Genomic DNA, 16,781 nt, shown 5'->3' with positions numbered 1-16,781 from the left:
AAAATCTCTTTCTCTGAGCAAAAGTACAAGTATAAAAAATTATAATTCCCCCCCCCTTTTTTTTTGTCGATGCAATCAATATAGCTCCGTTTTTTAATGATTTATTTTATACAGTCATCATTGCTAATTTCTATCAAGGGTGTCAATAAAAACTATTTATGCGCCCAGGGTATTCAGCCAATCAGTGGCCACCACACCAAGGGTGTCAACAAATTTTGGGACATCACTTGTAGCTAACTATTGTCTGTAAGTCTACTGTACCTGTTAAGATGTTTGCATATTACCATAGTGAGCTTTTTTAGCCGGGGAAGTGTGGGATTCCCATTCTGGGCTTGCTCAGCATCGAGACAGAGTGAGGTGTGGAAGTATTCCTGGATGGATTGTTGGTGCTCTTCCGGCAGGCTGGAAGACAACGAATTATCAGTCAGTGTGATTCGTTTTTTTGTTGATGCCTAACTAAAAGATTGGCAGCTGGGTAACACAACCAGAATGCAACGCGTCGTCAGTAACACAATACTACTAAAGACACTCAAACAGCATTTTGCAGCTCATAGTAGAATGAGAAGGGTCTCAGTGTATCAAATCAAATGTATTTTTATAGCCCTTCTTACATCAGCTGATATCTCAAAAGTGCTGTACAGAAACCCAGCCTAAAACCCCCCAAAACAGCAAACAATGCAGATGTAGAAGCACGGTGGCTAGGAAAAACTCCCTAGAAAGGCAGGAACCTAGGAAGAAACCTAGAGAGGAACCAGGCTATGAGGGTTGGCTGCTGTCTGTTGGTAGATATATAGCTAATGTCTGGAACCAGGAACCAATCAAATCAATGTGCTGAGCTAAGATACCTTTTTTGCCTTATCAATAATGAATAAGGTTACATCGATAGGGTGGGACCTGATCTCAGATCAACACTCTGAGAAGCTTTAGTGGGCCCAAATGAGCATACTTAGACATGTCCAAATGTTGCAGCCTCTGTAGGTATGTGTCTCTCAGGGAAGCACAGGCTAGTTCTGAAGTCTGTGACTCTCCCCCATGGGTCTCTTTACTGCCATTGGCTGACATCCCTCCTGGGAAGTTCCTGGGTGGTAGCTGAGGCGGGTATTTAACTGGATCTGGAAACGAACAACCACAACAGTCAAACTGTTAGACATATTGAAAGTATCAGTATCAAACCCCTGTGTAGTACTGGAATTAGTTCTACTTGAGTAGCAGCACCTCCAGTCACTTTTAGTCCTGTTTACATGTATATATCTACCTCAATGACTCCAGTTTACATGTATATATCTACCTCAATGACTCCAGTTTACATGTATATATCTACCTCAATGACTCCAGTTTACATGTATATATCTACCTCAATGACTCCAGTTTACATGTATATATCTACCTCAATGACTCCAGTTTACATGTATATATCTACCTCAATCACTCCAGTACTCCTGTTTACATGTGTATATATATATACCTCAATGACTCCAGTACTCCTGTTTACATGTATATATATCTACCTCAATGACTCCAGTACTCCTGTTTACATGTATATATATATATACCTCAATGACTCCAGTACTCCTGTTTACATGTGTATATATATATACCTCAATGACTCCAGTACTCCTGTTTACATGTATATATATCTACCTCAATGACTCCAGTACTCCTGTTTACATGTGTATATATATATATACCTCAATGACTCCAGTACTCCTGTTTACATGTGTATATATATATACCTCAATGACTCCAGTACTCCTGTTTACAAGTATATATCTACCTCAATGACTCCAGTACTCCTGTTCACATGTATATATCTACCTCAATGACTCCAGTACTCCTGTTCACATGTATATATCTACCTCAATGACTCCAGTTTACATGTATATATCTACCTCAATGACTCCAGTTTACATGTATATATCTACCTCAATGACTCCAGTTTACATGTATATATCTACCTCAATCACTCCAGTTTACATGTATATATCTACCTCAATGACTCCAGTACTCCTGTTCACATGTATATATCTACCTCAATGACTCCAGTACTCCTGTTTACAAGTATATATCTACCTCAATGACTCCAGTACTCCTGTTCACATGTATATATCTACCTCAATGACTCCAGTACTCCTGTTCACATGTATATATCTACCTCAATGACTCCAGTACTCCTGTTCACATGTATATATCTACCTCAATGACTCCAGTACTCCTGTTTACAAGTATATATCTACCTCAATGACTCCAGTACTCCTGTTTAAATGTACATATCTTCCTCAATGACTCCAGTACTCCTGTTAATATGTACAGTGGGGGAAAAAAGTATTTAGTCAGCCACCAATTGCGCAAGTTCTCCCACTTAAAAAGATGAGAGAGGCCTGTAATTTTCATCATAGGTACACATCAACAATGACAGACAAAATGAGAAAAAAAAAATCCAGAAAATCACATTGTAGGATTTTTTATGAATTTATTTGCAAATTATGGTGGAAAATAAGTATTTGGTCAATAACAAAAGTTTATCTCAATACTTTGTTATATACCCTTTGTTGGCAATGACACAGGTCAAACGTTTTCTGTAAGTCTTCACAAGGTTTTCACACACTGTTGCTGGTATTTTGGCCCATTCCTCCATGCAGATCTCCTCTAGAGCAGTGATGTTTTGGGGCTGTCGCTGGGCAACACGGACTTTCAACTCCCTCCAAAGATTTTCTATGGGGTTGAGATCTGGAGACTGGCTAGGCCACTCCAGGACCTTGAAATGCTTCTTACGAAGCCACTCCTTCATTGCCCGGGCGGTGTGTTTGGGATCATTGTCATGCTGAAAGACCCAGCCACATTTAATCTTCAATGCCCTTGCTGGTGGAAGGGGGTTTTCACTCAAAATCTCACAATACATGGCCCCATTCATTCTTTCCTTTACACGGATCAGTCGTCCTGGTCCCTTTGCAGAAAAACAGCCCCAAAGCATGATGTTTCCACCCCCATGCTTCACAGTAGGTATGGTGTTTGGATGCAACTCAGCATTCTTTGTCCTCCAAACACGACGAGTTGAGTTTTTACCAAAAAGTTATATTTTGGTTTCATCTGACCATATGACATTCTCCCAATCCTCTTCTGTATCATCCAAATGCTCTCTAGCAAACTTCAGACGGGCCTGGACATGTACTGGCTTAAGCAGGGGGACACGTCTGGCACTGCAGGATTTGAGTCCCTGGTGGCATAGTGTGTTACTGATGGTAGGCTTTGTTACTTTGGTCCCAGCTCTCTGCAGGTCATTCACTAGGTCCCCCCGTGTGGTTCTGGGATTTTTGCTCACCGTTCTTGTGATCATTTTGACCCCACGGGTGAGATCTTGCGTGGAGCCCCAGATCGAGGGAGATTATCAGTGGTCTTGTATGTCTTCCATTTCCTAATAATTGCTCCCACAGTTGATTTCTTCAAACCAAGCTGCTTACCTATTGCAGATTCAGTCTTCCCAGCCTGGTGCAGGTCTACAATTTTGTTTCTGGTGTCCTTTGACAGCTCTTTGGTCTTGGCCATAGTGGAGTTTGGAGTGTGACTGTTTGAGGTTGTGGACAGGTGTCTTTTATACTGATAACAAGTTCAAACAGGTGCCATTAATACAGGTAACAAGTGGAGGACAGAGGAGCCTCTTAAAGAAGAAGTTACAGGTCTGTGAGAGCCAGAAATCTTGCTTGTTTGTAGGTGACCAAATACTTATTTTCCACCATAATTTGCAAATAAATTCATTAAAAATCCTACAATGTGATTTTCTGGATTTTTTTTCTTCTAATTTTGTCTGTCATAGTTGACGTGTACCTATGACGAAAATTACAGGCCTCTCTCATCTTTTTAAGTGGGAGAACTTGCACAATTGGTGGCTGAATAAATACGTTTTTTTCCCCCACTGTATATACTTCACAGTACCAGGTTTTGACACACCTACTCATTCAAGAGTTTTTCATAATTATGACTATTTTCTAGATTGTATAAAAATAGTGAAGACATCCAAACTATGAAATAACACATATTGAATCATGTAGTAAACAAAAAAGTGTTAAACAAATCAAAATCCTTCTTATATTTGAGATTCGGAAAAGTAACCACCCTTTGCCTTGATGACAGTTGTGCACACTCTTGGCATCTCTCAACCAGCTTCATGAGGTAGTCACCTGGAATGCACTTCAATTAACAGATGTGCCTTGCTAAAAGTTATTTTGTCGAATGTCTTCCCTTCTTAATGCATTTGAGCCAATCAGTTGTGTTTTGAAAAGGTAGGGGTGTGGTATGCAGAAGATAGCACTATTTGGTAATGTCACGACTGTCTGAAGAATGGGACCAAAGCGTAGCGTGTGTATCGTTCCACATTTTATTATAACTGTGAAACTATGCAAGACATACAAATAAACAAATAAACAAAACAACAAACCGTGACGAAGAGGTGCAACATACACTTACTCAAAATAATCTCCCACAAAACCTAGTGGGAAAAAACAACAACTTAAATATGATCCCCAATTAGAGACAACGATGACCAGCTGCCTCTAATTGGAGATCATCCCAAAAAAACAACAACATAGAAATACATAAACTAGAACCCCACATAGAAATACATAAACTAGACAAAAACCCCAACATAGAAAAAAAGAAACTAGAACGAACATAGACATAAATAAACTAGACAAAACCCCCTCTCACACCCTGACCTACTCTACCATAGAAAATAAAAGCTTTGTATGGTCAGGACGTGACAGGTAAAAGACCAAGATGGCAGCCGTTTTACGAGCTCCTAACAAATTACGCTATTGTGTGTGTTTTGTTGTTATTTGTAACTTATTTTGTACGTAATGTTTCTGCCACCGTCTCTTATGACCGAAAATATCTTCTGGATATCAGGACAGCGATTACTCATCTCATACTGGACGAAGATTTTTTCTTTAATGAGTCGGATGCGAAGGATTTACTTCAGACACCTCACAAGGCCCAAATCACTGTGATTCACATGAAGAAGAGACGGAGATATCGGGGACGTATGTCGGGGTGCCTTGTGAGGATCCGACAGCGAGTGGGTAATCCGCCTCTACCATCAGTCCTACTAGCCAACGTGCAATCATTGGATAATAAATTGGATGAGCTCTGATCAAGACTATCCTACCAACGGGACATTAAAAACTGTAATAAAAAACTGTAATATCTTATGTTTCACCGAGTCGTGGCTGAACAACAACATGGATAACATACAGCGGCTGGGTTTTCGGGTGCATCGGAAAGATAGAACAGCTGCCTCCGGTAAGACAAGTGGTGGTGGTCTGTGTCTATTTATAAATAACAGCTGGTGCACAAAATCTAAAATTAAGGAAGTCTCTAGGTTTTGCTCGCCTGAGGTAGAGTATCTCATGATAAGCTGTAGACCACACTATTTACCAAGAGAGTTTTCATCTATATTTTTCTTAGCTGTCTATTTACTACCACAAACCGATGCTGGCACTAAGACCCCACTCAACCAGCTGTTTAAGGCCATAAGCAAACAAGAAAATGCTCATCCAGAGGCAGCGCTCCTAGTGGCCGGGGACATTAATGCAGGAAAACTTACATCTGTTTTACCTAATTTCTACCAGCATGTTACATGTGCAACCAGAGGGAAAAAAAACTCTAGACCACCTTTACTCCACACACAGAGATGCGTACAAGTTCTCCCTCACCCTCTATTTGGCAAATGTGACCATAACTCTATCCTCCTGATTCCTGCTTACAAGCAGAAACTCAAACAGGAAGTACCAGTGACTCGCTCAATACGGAAGTGGTCAGATGACGCGGATGCTAAACTACAGGACTGTTTTGCTAGCACAGACTAGAATATGTTCCGGAATTCTTCTGATGGCTTTGAGGAGTACAGCACATCAGTCACTGGCTTCCTCAATAAGTGCATTGATGACGTTGTCCCCACTGTGACCGTACGTAAACACCCCAACCAAAAGCCATGGATTACAGGCAACATACGCATCGAGCTAAAGGGTAGAGCTGCTGCTTTCAAGGAGCGGGATTCTAACCCAGACACTTATAAGAAATCCCGCTATGCTACCCAAACTATTTGCATTGTATTTGTTATATATCTACCTCAATAACTCCAATACTCCTGTTTACGTGCATTAAATCTACCTCAATGACTGGTACCCCAGTTTACATGTAAATACACTATATATATAGTACAGTATGCGGACACCCCTTCAAATGTATGGATTTGGCTATTTCAACCACACCTGTTGCTGACAGGTGTATAAAATTGAGCAGTAGAATGGCCTAACTGAAGAGCTCATTGACTTTCAGCGTGGCACTGTCATAGGATGCCACCTTTTCAACAAGTCAGTTCGTCAAATTTCTGCCCCTCTAGAGCTACCCCGGTCAACTGTAAGTGCTGTAATTGTGAAGTGGAAATGTTTAGGAGCAACAACGGCTCAGCCACGAAGTGGTAGGCCACACAAGCTCACAGAACAGTACCATCGAGTGCTGAAGCGCGCAGCGCATAAAAATCATCTAGATGATTCTGTGCTTCCAACTTTGTGACAACAGTTTGGGGTAGGCCCTTTCCTGTTTCAGCATGACAATTCCCCTGCGAGGTCCATACAGAAATGGTTTGTTGAGATTGGTGTGGAAGAACTTGACTGGCCTGCACAGAGCCCTGACCTCAGCCCCATCGAACACCTTTGGGATGAATTGGAATGCAGACTGCGAGCCAGGGCCTAATTGCTCAACATCAGGGCCCGACATCACTAATGCTCTTGTGGCTGAATGGAAGCAAGTCCCCTCAGCAATGTTCACACATCTAGTGGAAAGCCTTCCCAGAAGAGTCCATGCTGTTATAGCAACAAAGGGGGGGGGGGGACCAACTCCATATTAATGCCCATGATTTTGGAGTGAGATGTTCGACGAGCAGGTATCCACCTACTTTAGGGTCTTATAGTGTATCTATCGTAACTGTATTGGGGAGTATTTGATTGTATGTAATCTGATTATTAAAAAACAAACTGTAATCAGTTACATTATCAGCTAAAAAATATTGTAATCAGATTACAGATACACAACTAGATGATTACTTCTTGGATTACTTTTAAATTTTAGAAAGGATGTTTTCTTCTTAATGACGTTCAATTCAGCATCGGAGAAAAAAAAAAAGGTGCAAGTTTAAGTTAGTTCCACCCGAGCCAGTCTGACCACAAGTCAGAGATCGCTATGATGACATGGCAAATGCATTCGATAGATCGTTTTGTCTTCTTCTATTGCCTCTTAGGGGAAAAGTAAACCCACATTTACCTTACTGATTACAATTTTGGACAGGTATTAGAGGTTTCAAGTTTCAAAGTATATAGAAGGAAATGCAAGCTATATACAGGCTCGGGGCCACCACCATAATTACAGTGTGCAGGGTTACTGGAGTTATTGAGGTACAGTAGAAGTTGGCTGTACAACATAAACAGATCTGGGACCACCAAGCTACCTTGGGTTAGGTCAGATCACCGACAACGATGAGACAGCCTATAGGGAGAAGGTCAGAGACCTGACCGTGTGGTGCAAGGACAACAACCTCTCCCTAAACGTAATTAAGACAAAAGGAGATGATTGTGGACTACAGGAAAAGGAGGACAAAGAACGCCCCCATTCTCCTCGACGGGGGTGTAGTGGAGCAGGTTGAGAGCTTCAAGTTCCTTGGCGTCCACATCACCAACAAACTAACATGGTCCAAGCACACTAGGACAGTCGTGAAGAGGGCACGACAAAACCTATTCCCCCTCAGGGGACTGAAAAGATTTGGCATGGGTCCTCAGATCCTCAAAATGTTTTACAGCTGCACCATCGAGAGCATCCTGAAGGGTTGCATCACTGCCTGGTATGGCAACTGCTCGGCCTCCGACCGCAAAGCACTACAGAGGGCAGTGCGTACGGCCCAGTACATCACTGGGGCCAAGCTTCCTGCCGTCCAGGACCTCTATACCAGGTGGTGTCAGAGGAAGGCCCTAAAAATTGTCAAAGACTCCAGCCACCCTAGTCAGAGACTGTTCTCTCTGCTACCGCATGTCAATTCTAGGTACAAGTCTAGGTCCAAGAGGCTTCTAAACAGCTTCTACCCCCAAGCCATATGACTCCTAAACATCTAATCAAATGGCCACTCAGACTATTTGCATTGCCCCCCCCCCCCCTTTACACTGCTGCTACTCTATGTTGTTATCATCTATGCATAGTCACTTTAATAACTCTACCTACCTTATTACCTCAATTACATCGACACCAGTGCCCCCGCACATTGTCTCTGTACCGGTATCCCCTGTATATAGCCTCCACATTGTCTCTGTACCGTAACACCCTGTATATAGCCTCCACATTGTCTCTGTACCGGTACCCCCTGTATATAGCCTCCACATTGTCTCTGTACCGTAACACCCTGTATATAGCCTCCACATTGTCTCTGTACCGGTATCCCCTGTATACAGCCTCCACATTGACTCTGTACCGTAATACCCTGTATATAGCCTCCACATTGACTCTGTACCGGTATCCCCTGTATACAGCCCCGCTATTGTTATTTACTGCTGCTCTTTAATTATTTGTTATTCTTATCTCTTACTTTTTTGGGGGGTATTTTCTTAAAACTGCATTCTTGGTTAAGGGCTTGTAAGTAAGCATTTCACTGTAAGGTTCACACCTGTTGTACTCGGCGCATGTGACTAATAACGTTTTATTTTATTTTATCCAAGCTACCTTGGGTTAGCTCAGATCCAAGCTACCTTGGGTTAGCTCAGCTGTAGCCAAACATAATACGAGAGAACATTTGACCAGGTACCACAGGGTACCCTTTGAAACACAGAAAGATAATAAGCAGGTTATTATCTGACCTGGCTCCTCCTCTGGCTCCTCCTCTTTCTGAACAGGGAACTGCAGGTGTGTGGCCAGACCCATGTTTGGACTGTAGTACGTCTCCACCAGGTCAGTCAGCACAGAGAAGAACCGGATTGGGACGCCCTCAGAGGCCTGGAGACAGAGACAGAGACAGAGACAGAGAAACAACAAACACTGCTGAGTGGCACATACTACTGAGTCTAGTAATAACATCAGTCACAGGCTAGGAGTCTATAGAGGACAACATCAGTCACAGGCTAGGAGTCTAGAGAGGACAACATCAGTCACAGGCTAGGAGTCTAGAGAGGACAACATCAGTCACAGGCTAGGAGTATATAGAGGACAACATCAGTCACAGGCTAGAACTCTAGAGAGGACAACATCAGTCACAGGCTAGGAGTCTAGAGAGGACAACATCAGTCACAGGCTAGAACTCTAGAGAGGACAACATCAGTCACAGGCTAGGAGTCTATAGAGGACAACATCAGTCACAGGCTAGAACTCTAGAGAGGACAACATCAGTCACAGGCTAGAACTCTAGAGAGGACAACATCAGTCACAGGCTAGGAGTCTATAGAGGACAACATCAGTCACAGGCTAGAACTCTAGAGAGGACAACATCAGTCACAGGCTAGAACTCTAGAGAGGACAACATCAGTCACAGAATAAAACTCTAGAGAGGACAACATCAGTCACAGGCTAGAACTCTAGAGAGGACAACATCAGTCACAGAATAAAACTCTAGAGAGGACAACATCAGTCACAGGCTAGAACTCTAAAGAGCACAACATCAGTCACAGGCTAGAACTCTAGAGAGGACAACATCAGTCACAGGCTAGAACTCTAGAGAGGACAACATCAGTCACAGGCTAGGAGTCTATAGAGCACAACATCAGTCTCAGGCTAGAACTCTAAAGAGCACAACATCAGTCACAGGCTAGAACTCTAGAGAGGACAACATCAGTCACAGGCTAGAACTCTAGAGAGGACAACATCAGTCACAGGCTAGGAGTCTATAGAGCACAACATCAGTCACAGGCTAGAACTCTAAAGAGCACAACATCAGTCACAGGCTAGAACTCTAAAGAGCACAACATCAGTCACAGGCTAGGAGTCTATAGAGCACAACATCAGTCACAGGCTAGAACTCTAGAGAGGACAACATCAGTCACAGGCTAGAACTCTAAAGAGCACAACATCAGTCACAGGCTAGGAGTCTATAGAGCACAACATCAGTCACAGGCTAGAACTCTAGAGAGGACAACATCAGTCACAGAATAAAACTCTAGAGAGGACAACATCAGTCACAGGCTAGAACTCTAGAGAGCAAAACATCAGTCACAGGCGAGAACTCTAGAGAGTAAAACATCAGTCACAGGCTAGGAGTCTATAGAGCACAACATCAGTCACAGGCTAGAACTCTATAGAGCACAACATCAGTCACAGGCTAGGAGTCTAGAGAGCAAAACATCAGTCACAGGCTAGAACTCTAGAGAGCAAAACATCAGTCACAGGCTAGAACTCTAGAGAGCACAACATCAGTAAGACAAGAACACTGCAGAGCACCACATCAAGACAAGTACACTACAGAGCATGACAGCAAGACACAGGCTAGTAGCCTATTCTTCTCATGTCTCTACTTGGTGCTTAATTTATGGTGCTGGTATAGATCTTTCTGGTGCTGGTATAGATCTTTCTGGTGCTGGTATAGATCTTTCTGGTGCAGGTATAGATCTTTCTGGTGCAGGTATAGATATTTCTGGTGTAGGTATAGATAGGTATAGATATTTCTGGTGCAGGTATAGATCTTTCTGGTGCTGGTATAGATCTTTCTGGTGCTGGTATAGATCTTTCTGGTGCAGGTATAGATATTTCTGGTGCTGGTATAGATATTTCTGGTGCTGGTATAGATCTTTCTGCTGCAGGTATAGATATTTCTGGTGCAGGTATAGATCTTTCTGGTGCTGGTATAGATATGTCTGGTGTAGGTATAGATAGGTATAGATATTTTTGGTGCAGGTATAGATCTTTCTGGTGCTGGTATAGATCTTTCTGGTGCTGGTATAGATCTTTCTGGTGCAGGTATAGATCTTTCTGGTGCAGGTATAGATATTTCTGGTGCTGGTATAGATCTTTCTGGTGCTGGTATAGATCTTTCTGGTGCTGGTATAGATATTTCTGGTGCAAGTATAGATATTTCTGGTGCTGGTATAGATCTTTCTGGTGCAGGTATAGAGCTTTCTGGTGCTGGTATAGATATTTCTGGTGCAAGTATAGATATTTCTGGTGCTGGTATAGATATTTCTGGTGCTGGTATAGATCTTTCTGGTGCAGGTATAGATCTTTCTGGTGCTGGTATAGATATTTCTGGTGCAAGTATAGATATTTCTGGTGCTGGTATAGATCTTTCTGGTGCAGGTATAGAGCTTTCTGGTGCTGGTATAGATATTTCTGGTGCAAGTATAGATATTTCTGGTGCTGGTATAGATCTTTCTGGTGCAGGTATAGAGATTTCTGGTGCAGGTATAGATATTTCTGGTGCTGGTATAGATATTTCTGGTGCAGGTATAGATCTTTCTGGTGCTGGTATAGATTTTTCTGGTGCTGGTATAGATCTTTCTGGTGCTGGTATAGATTTTTCTGGTGCAGGTGTAGATATTTCTGGTGCTGGTATAGATCTTTCTGGTGCAGGTATAGATCTTTCTGGTGCTGGTATAGATATTTCTGGTGCTGGTATAGATGTTTCTGGTGCAAGTATAGATATTTCTGGTGCTGGTATAGATCTTTCTGGTGCTGGTATAGATATTTCTGGTGCTGGTATAGATCTTTCTGGTGCAGGTATTGATATTCTGGTGCAGGTATAGATCTTTCTGGTGCAGGTATAGATCTTTCTGGTGCTGGTATAGATATTTCTGGTGCAGGTATAGATATTTCTGGTGCAGGTATAGATATTTCTGGTGCTGGTATAGATCTTTCTGGTGCTGGTATAGATCTTTCTGGTGCAGGTGTAGATATTTCTGGTGCTGGTATAGATCTTTCTGGTGAAGGTATAGATCTTTCTGGTGCTGGTATAGATATTTCTGGTGCAGGTATAGATATTTCTGGTGCTGGTATAGATATTTCTGGTGCAGGTATAGATCTTTCTGGTGCAGGTATAGATATTTCTGGTGCTGGTATAGATATTTCTGGTGCTGGTATAGATATTTCTGGTGCAGGTATAGATCTTTCTGGTGCTGGTATAGATCTTTCTGGTGCTGGTATAGACGAGTGTAGCAACACAAGAGCAAGATCTTAGATGGCTTTACTGTCGCATGTTTCCAGAGACTTTAGCTCATATTGTTTGAATGACAGGTTTTCCTTCTATAACGACCATACAGCTTACATACTGTTATAAAGGACTTTGTACTGTTAGGCTACATTCCAAGGGCGTATCAACTACCAAGTCACCTGTTATTTTATAGCCCCCATTTTCACTGCCACTGTGGATGTTGTTTTTCTTTGTGAAGTTTCCGTTCTTTTCTTTTAAAGCGCCACGAGATGAACCTTGTGGCTTGTCATACGCCCACGCTAGGGGATCATTTAAAACCTCCTGCAACTGAAAGAGGAAGAAGCTTGTGATCAGCGTTAGCAGAGTAGCCTGTAGAATCTACAGTACCCTTCAACATTAGCCTGTAGGATCTACAGTACCCTTCAACATTAGCAGAGTAGCCTGTAGGATCTACAGCATCCTTCAACATTAGCAGAGTAGCCTGTAGAATCTACAGTACCCTTCAACATTAGCAGAGTAGCCTGTAGGATCTACAGCATCCTTCAACATTAGCAGAGTAGCCTGTAGGATCTACAGCATCCTTCAACATTAGCAGAGTAGCCTGTAGAATCTACAGTACCCTTCAACATTAGCCTGTAGGATCTACAGTACCCTTCAACATTAACCTGTAGGATCTACAGTACCCTTCAACATTAGCCGAGTAGCCTGTAGGATCTACAGCACCCTTCAACATTAGCAGAGTAGCCTGTAGGATCTACAGCACCCTTCAACATTAGCAGAGTAGCCTGTAGGGTCTACAGTACCCTTCAACATTAACCTGTAGGATCTACAGTACCCTTCAACATTAGCCGAGTAGCCTGTAGGATCTACAGCACCCTTCAACATTAGCAGAGTAGCCTGTAGGATCTACAGCACCCTTCAACATTAGCAGAGTAGCCTGTAGTATCTACAGTACCCTTCAACATTAGCCTGTAGGATCTACAGCACCCTTCAACATTAGCAGAGTAGCCTGTAGGATCTACAGCATCCTTCAACATTAGCAGAGTAGCCTGTAGGATCTACAGTACCCTTCAACATTGGCAGAGTAGCCTGTAGGATCTACAGCATCCTTCAACATTAGCAGAGTAGCCTGTAGGATCTACAGTACCCTTCAACATTAGCATGTAGGATCTACAGTACACTTCAACATTAGCAGAGTAGCCTGTAGGATCTACAGCATCCTTCAACATTAGCAGAGTAGCCTGTAGGATCTACAGTACCCTTCAACATTGGCAGAGTAGCCTGTAGGATCTACAGCATCCTTCAACATTAGCAGAGTAGCCTGTAGGATCTACAGTACCCTTCAATATTGGCAGAGTAGCCTGTAGGATCTACAGCATCCTTCAACATTAGCAGAGCAGCCTGTAGGATCTACAGTACCCTTCAACATTAGCAGAGTAGCCTGTAGGATCTACAGCACCCTTCAACATTAGCAGAGTAGCCTGTATAATCTACAGCACCCTTCAACATTAGCAGAGTAGCCTGTAGAATCTACAGCACCCTTCAACATTAGCAGAGTAGCCTGTAGAATCTACAGCACCCTTCAACATTAGCAGAGTAGCCTGTAGGATCTACAGCACCCTTCAACATTAGCAGAGTAGCCTGTAGGATCTACAGTACCCTTCAACATTAGCAGAGTAGCCTGTAGAATCTACAGCACCCTTCAACATTAGCAGAGTAGCCTGTATAATCTACAGCACCCTTCAACATTAGCAGAGTAGCCTGTAGAATCAACAATACCCTTCAACATTAGCAGAGTAGCCTGTATAATCTACAGCACCCTTCAACATTAGCAGAGTAGCCTGTAGAATCTACAGCACCCTTCAACATTAGCAGAGTAGCCTGTAGGATCTACAGCACCCTTCAACATTAGCAGAGTAGCCTGTAGGATCTACAGTACCCTTCAACATTAGCAGAGTAGCCTGTAGAATCTACAGCACCCTTCAACATTAGCAGAGTAGCCTGTAGAATCTACAGTACCCTTCAGCATTAGCAGAGTAGCCTGTAGGATCTATAGTACCCTTCAACATTAGCAGAGTAGCCTGTAGGATCTACAGTACCTTTCAGCATTAGCAGAGTAGCCTGTAGGATCTATAGTACCCTTCAACATTAGCAGAGTAGCCTGTAGAATTGACAGCACCCTTCATTTCTGTGTATAGGGCAAGTTAAAACTCAAGAACTTGTAAATCAGCATTGATGACTTTCATGCTTTCCAGCTACAATAGATCAATTCAAAACGAATCTAATCTATCTAACTGTGGACTGTAGTATTTTCTCCAGGTTTGTAATATTCTGACTGCCACAGTAATAAGGACATGAATAATAATGTACAATAACCAAATGTATTTAAATCTCGATTTCAGCCTCTGGGTGACAGAGAGAGCAGAGAGCATGGAGCTACAGCTGCCATGATACCCGCTGTGCTGTACACACCTTTTATTGAATAGACTATAGTGTACAGTCTGTTTATTGAATAGATACTGTAGTACAGTCTGTTTATAGAATAGAGACTGTAATGTACAGTCTGTTTATTGAATAGAGACTGTAATGTACAGTCTGTTTATTGAATAGAGACTGTAGTACAGTCTGTTTATTGAATAGAGACTGTAGTGTACAGTCGGTTTATTGAATAGATACTGTAGTACAGTCTGTTTATTGAATAGATACTGTAGTACAGTCTGTTTATAGAATAGAGACTATAGTGTACAGTCTGTTTATTGAATAGAGACTGTAGTGTACAGTCTGTTTATTGAATAGAGACTATAGTGTACAGTCTGTTTATTGAATATAGACTGTAGTGTACAGTCTGTTTATTGAATATAGACTGTAGTGTACAGTCTGTTTATTGAATAGATACTGTAATGTACAGTCTGTTTATTTGAATAGAGACTGTAATGTACAGTCTGTTTATTTGAATAGAGACTGTAATGTACAGTCTGTTTATAGAATAGATACTGTAATGTACAGTCTGTTTATTGAATAGAGACTGTAGTGTACAGTCTGTTTATTGAATAGAGACTGTAATGTACAGTCTGTTTATTGAATATAGACTGTAATGTACAGTCTGTTTATTGAATAGAGACTGTAATGTACAGTCTGTTTATTTGAATAGAGACTGTAATGTACAGTCTGTTTATTGAATAGAGACTGTAGTGTACAGTCGGTTTATTGAATAGATACTGTAGTACAGTCTGTTTATTGAATAGATACTGTAGTACAGTCTGTTTATAGAATAGAGACTATAGTGTACAGTCTGTTTATTGAATAGAGACTGTAGTGTACAGTCTGTTTATTGAATAGAGACTATAGTGTACAGTCTGTTTATTGAATATAGACTGTAGTGTACAGTCTGTTTATTGAATATAGACTGTAGTGTACAGTCTGTTTATTGAATAGATACTGTAATGTACAGTCTGTTTATTTGAATAGAGACTGTAATGTACAGTCTGTTTATAGAATAGATACTGTAATGTACAGTCTGTTTATTGAATAGAGACTATAGTGTACAGTCTGTTTATTTGAATAGAGACTGTAATGTACAGTCTGTTTATTGAATATAGACTGTAATGTACAGTCTGTTTATTGAATAGATACTGTAGTGTACAGTCTGTTTATTGAATAGATACTGTAGTGTACAGTCTGTTTATTGAATAGATACTGTAATGTACAGTCTGTTTATTGAATAGAGACTGTAATGTACAGTCTGTTTATTGAATATAGACTGTAATGTACAGTCTGTTTATTGAATAGAGACTATAGTGTACAGTCTGTTTATTGAATAGATACTGTAGTACAGTCTGTTTATAGAATAGAGACTGTAATGTACAGTCTGTTTATTTGAATAGAGACTGTAATGTACAGTCTGTTTATAGAATAGAGACTGTAATGTACAGTCTGTTTATTGAATAGAGACTGTAATGTACAGTCTGTTTATTGAATAGAGACTGTAATGTACAGTCTGTTTATTGAATAGAGACTGTAGTGTACAGTCTGTTTATTGAATAGAGACTGTAATGTACAGTCTGTTTATTGAATAGAGACTGTAATGTACAGTCTGTTTATTGGATAGAGACTGTAGTGTACAGTCTGTTTATTGAATAGAGACTGTAATGTACAGTCTGTTTATTGAATAGAGACTGTAGTGTACAGTCTGTTTATTGAATAGAGACTGTAATGTACAGTCTGTTTATTGAATAGAGACTGTAATGTACAGTCTGTTTATTTGAATAGAGACTGTAGTGTACAGTCTGTTTATTCAATAGATACTGTAGTACAGTCTGTTTATAGAATAGAGACTGTAATGTACAGTCTGTTTATTGAATAGAGACTATAGTGTACAGTCTGTTTATTGAATAGATACTGTAGTACAGTCTGTTTATAGAATAGAGACTGTAATGTACAGTCTGTTTATTTGAATAGAGACTGTAATGTACAGTCTGTTTATAGAATAGAGACTGTAATGTACAGTCTGTTTATTGAATAGAGACTGTAATGTACAGTCTGTTTATTGAATAGAGACTGTAATGTACAGTCTGTTTATTGAATAGAGACTGTAGTGTACAGTCTGTTTATTGAATAG

At 41.1% G+C, this 16,781-nt stretch overlaps 1 protein-coding gene across 1 annotated transcript in view; it reads right to left on the bottom strand.

Annotated features, from left to right (window-relative positions):
* inpp5d (inositol polyphosphate-5-phosphatase D) overlaps nt 1-16,781 on the bottom strand; it is a 54,174-nt gene that overhangs the window by 28,385 nt on the left and 9,008 nt on the right. The window contains exons 3-5 of the mRNA XM_082962797.1: nt 8,892-9,027; nt 947-1,112; nt 262-402 (exon numbers count right to left, since the gene is read on the bottom strand). Coding sequence (XP_082818923.1) covers nt 262-402; nt 947-1,112; nt 8,892-9,027 — 443 coding nt within the window. The remainder of the gene's footprint in view (nt 1-261; nt 403-946; nt 1,113-8,891; nt 9,028-16,781) is intronic.

This window comes from Salmo salar, chromosome 16, assembly GCF_965601325.2.
Source record: "Salmo salar chromosome 16, fSalSal1, whole genome shotgun sequence".
Classification (NCBI taxonomy): Eukaryota; Metazoa; Chordata; class Actinopteri; order Salmoniformes; family Salmonidae; genus Salmo; species Salmo salar.
The sequence above is the reverse complement of the archived record's forward strand: the minus strand, read 5'-3'. Positions and strand labels throughout refer to the sequence as shown.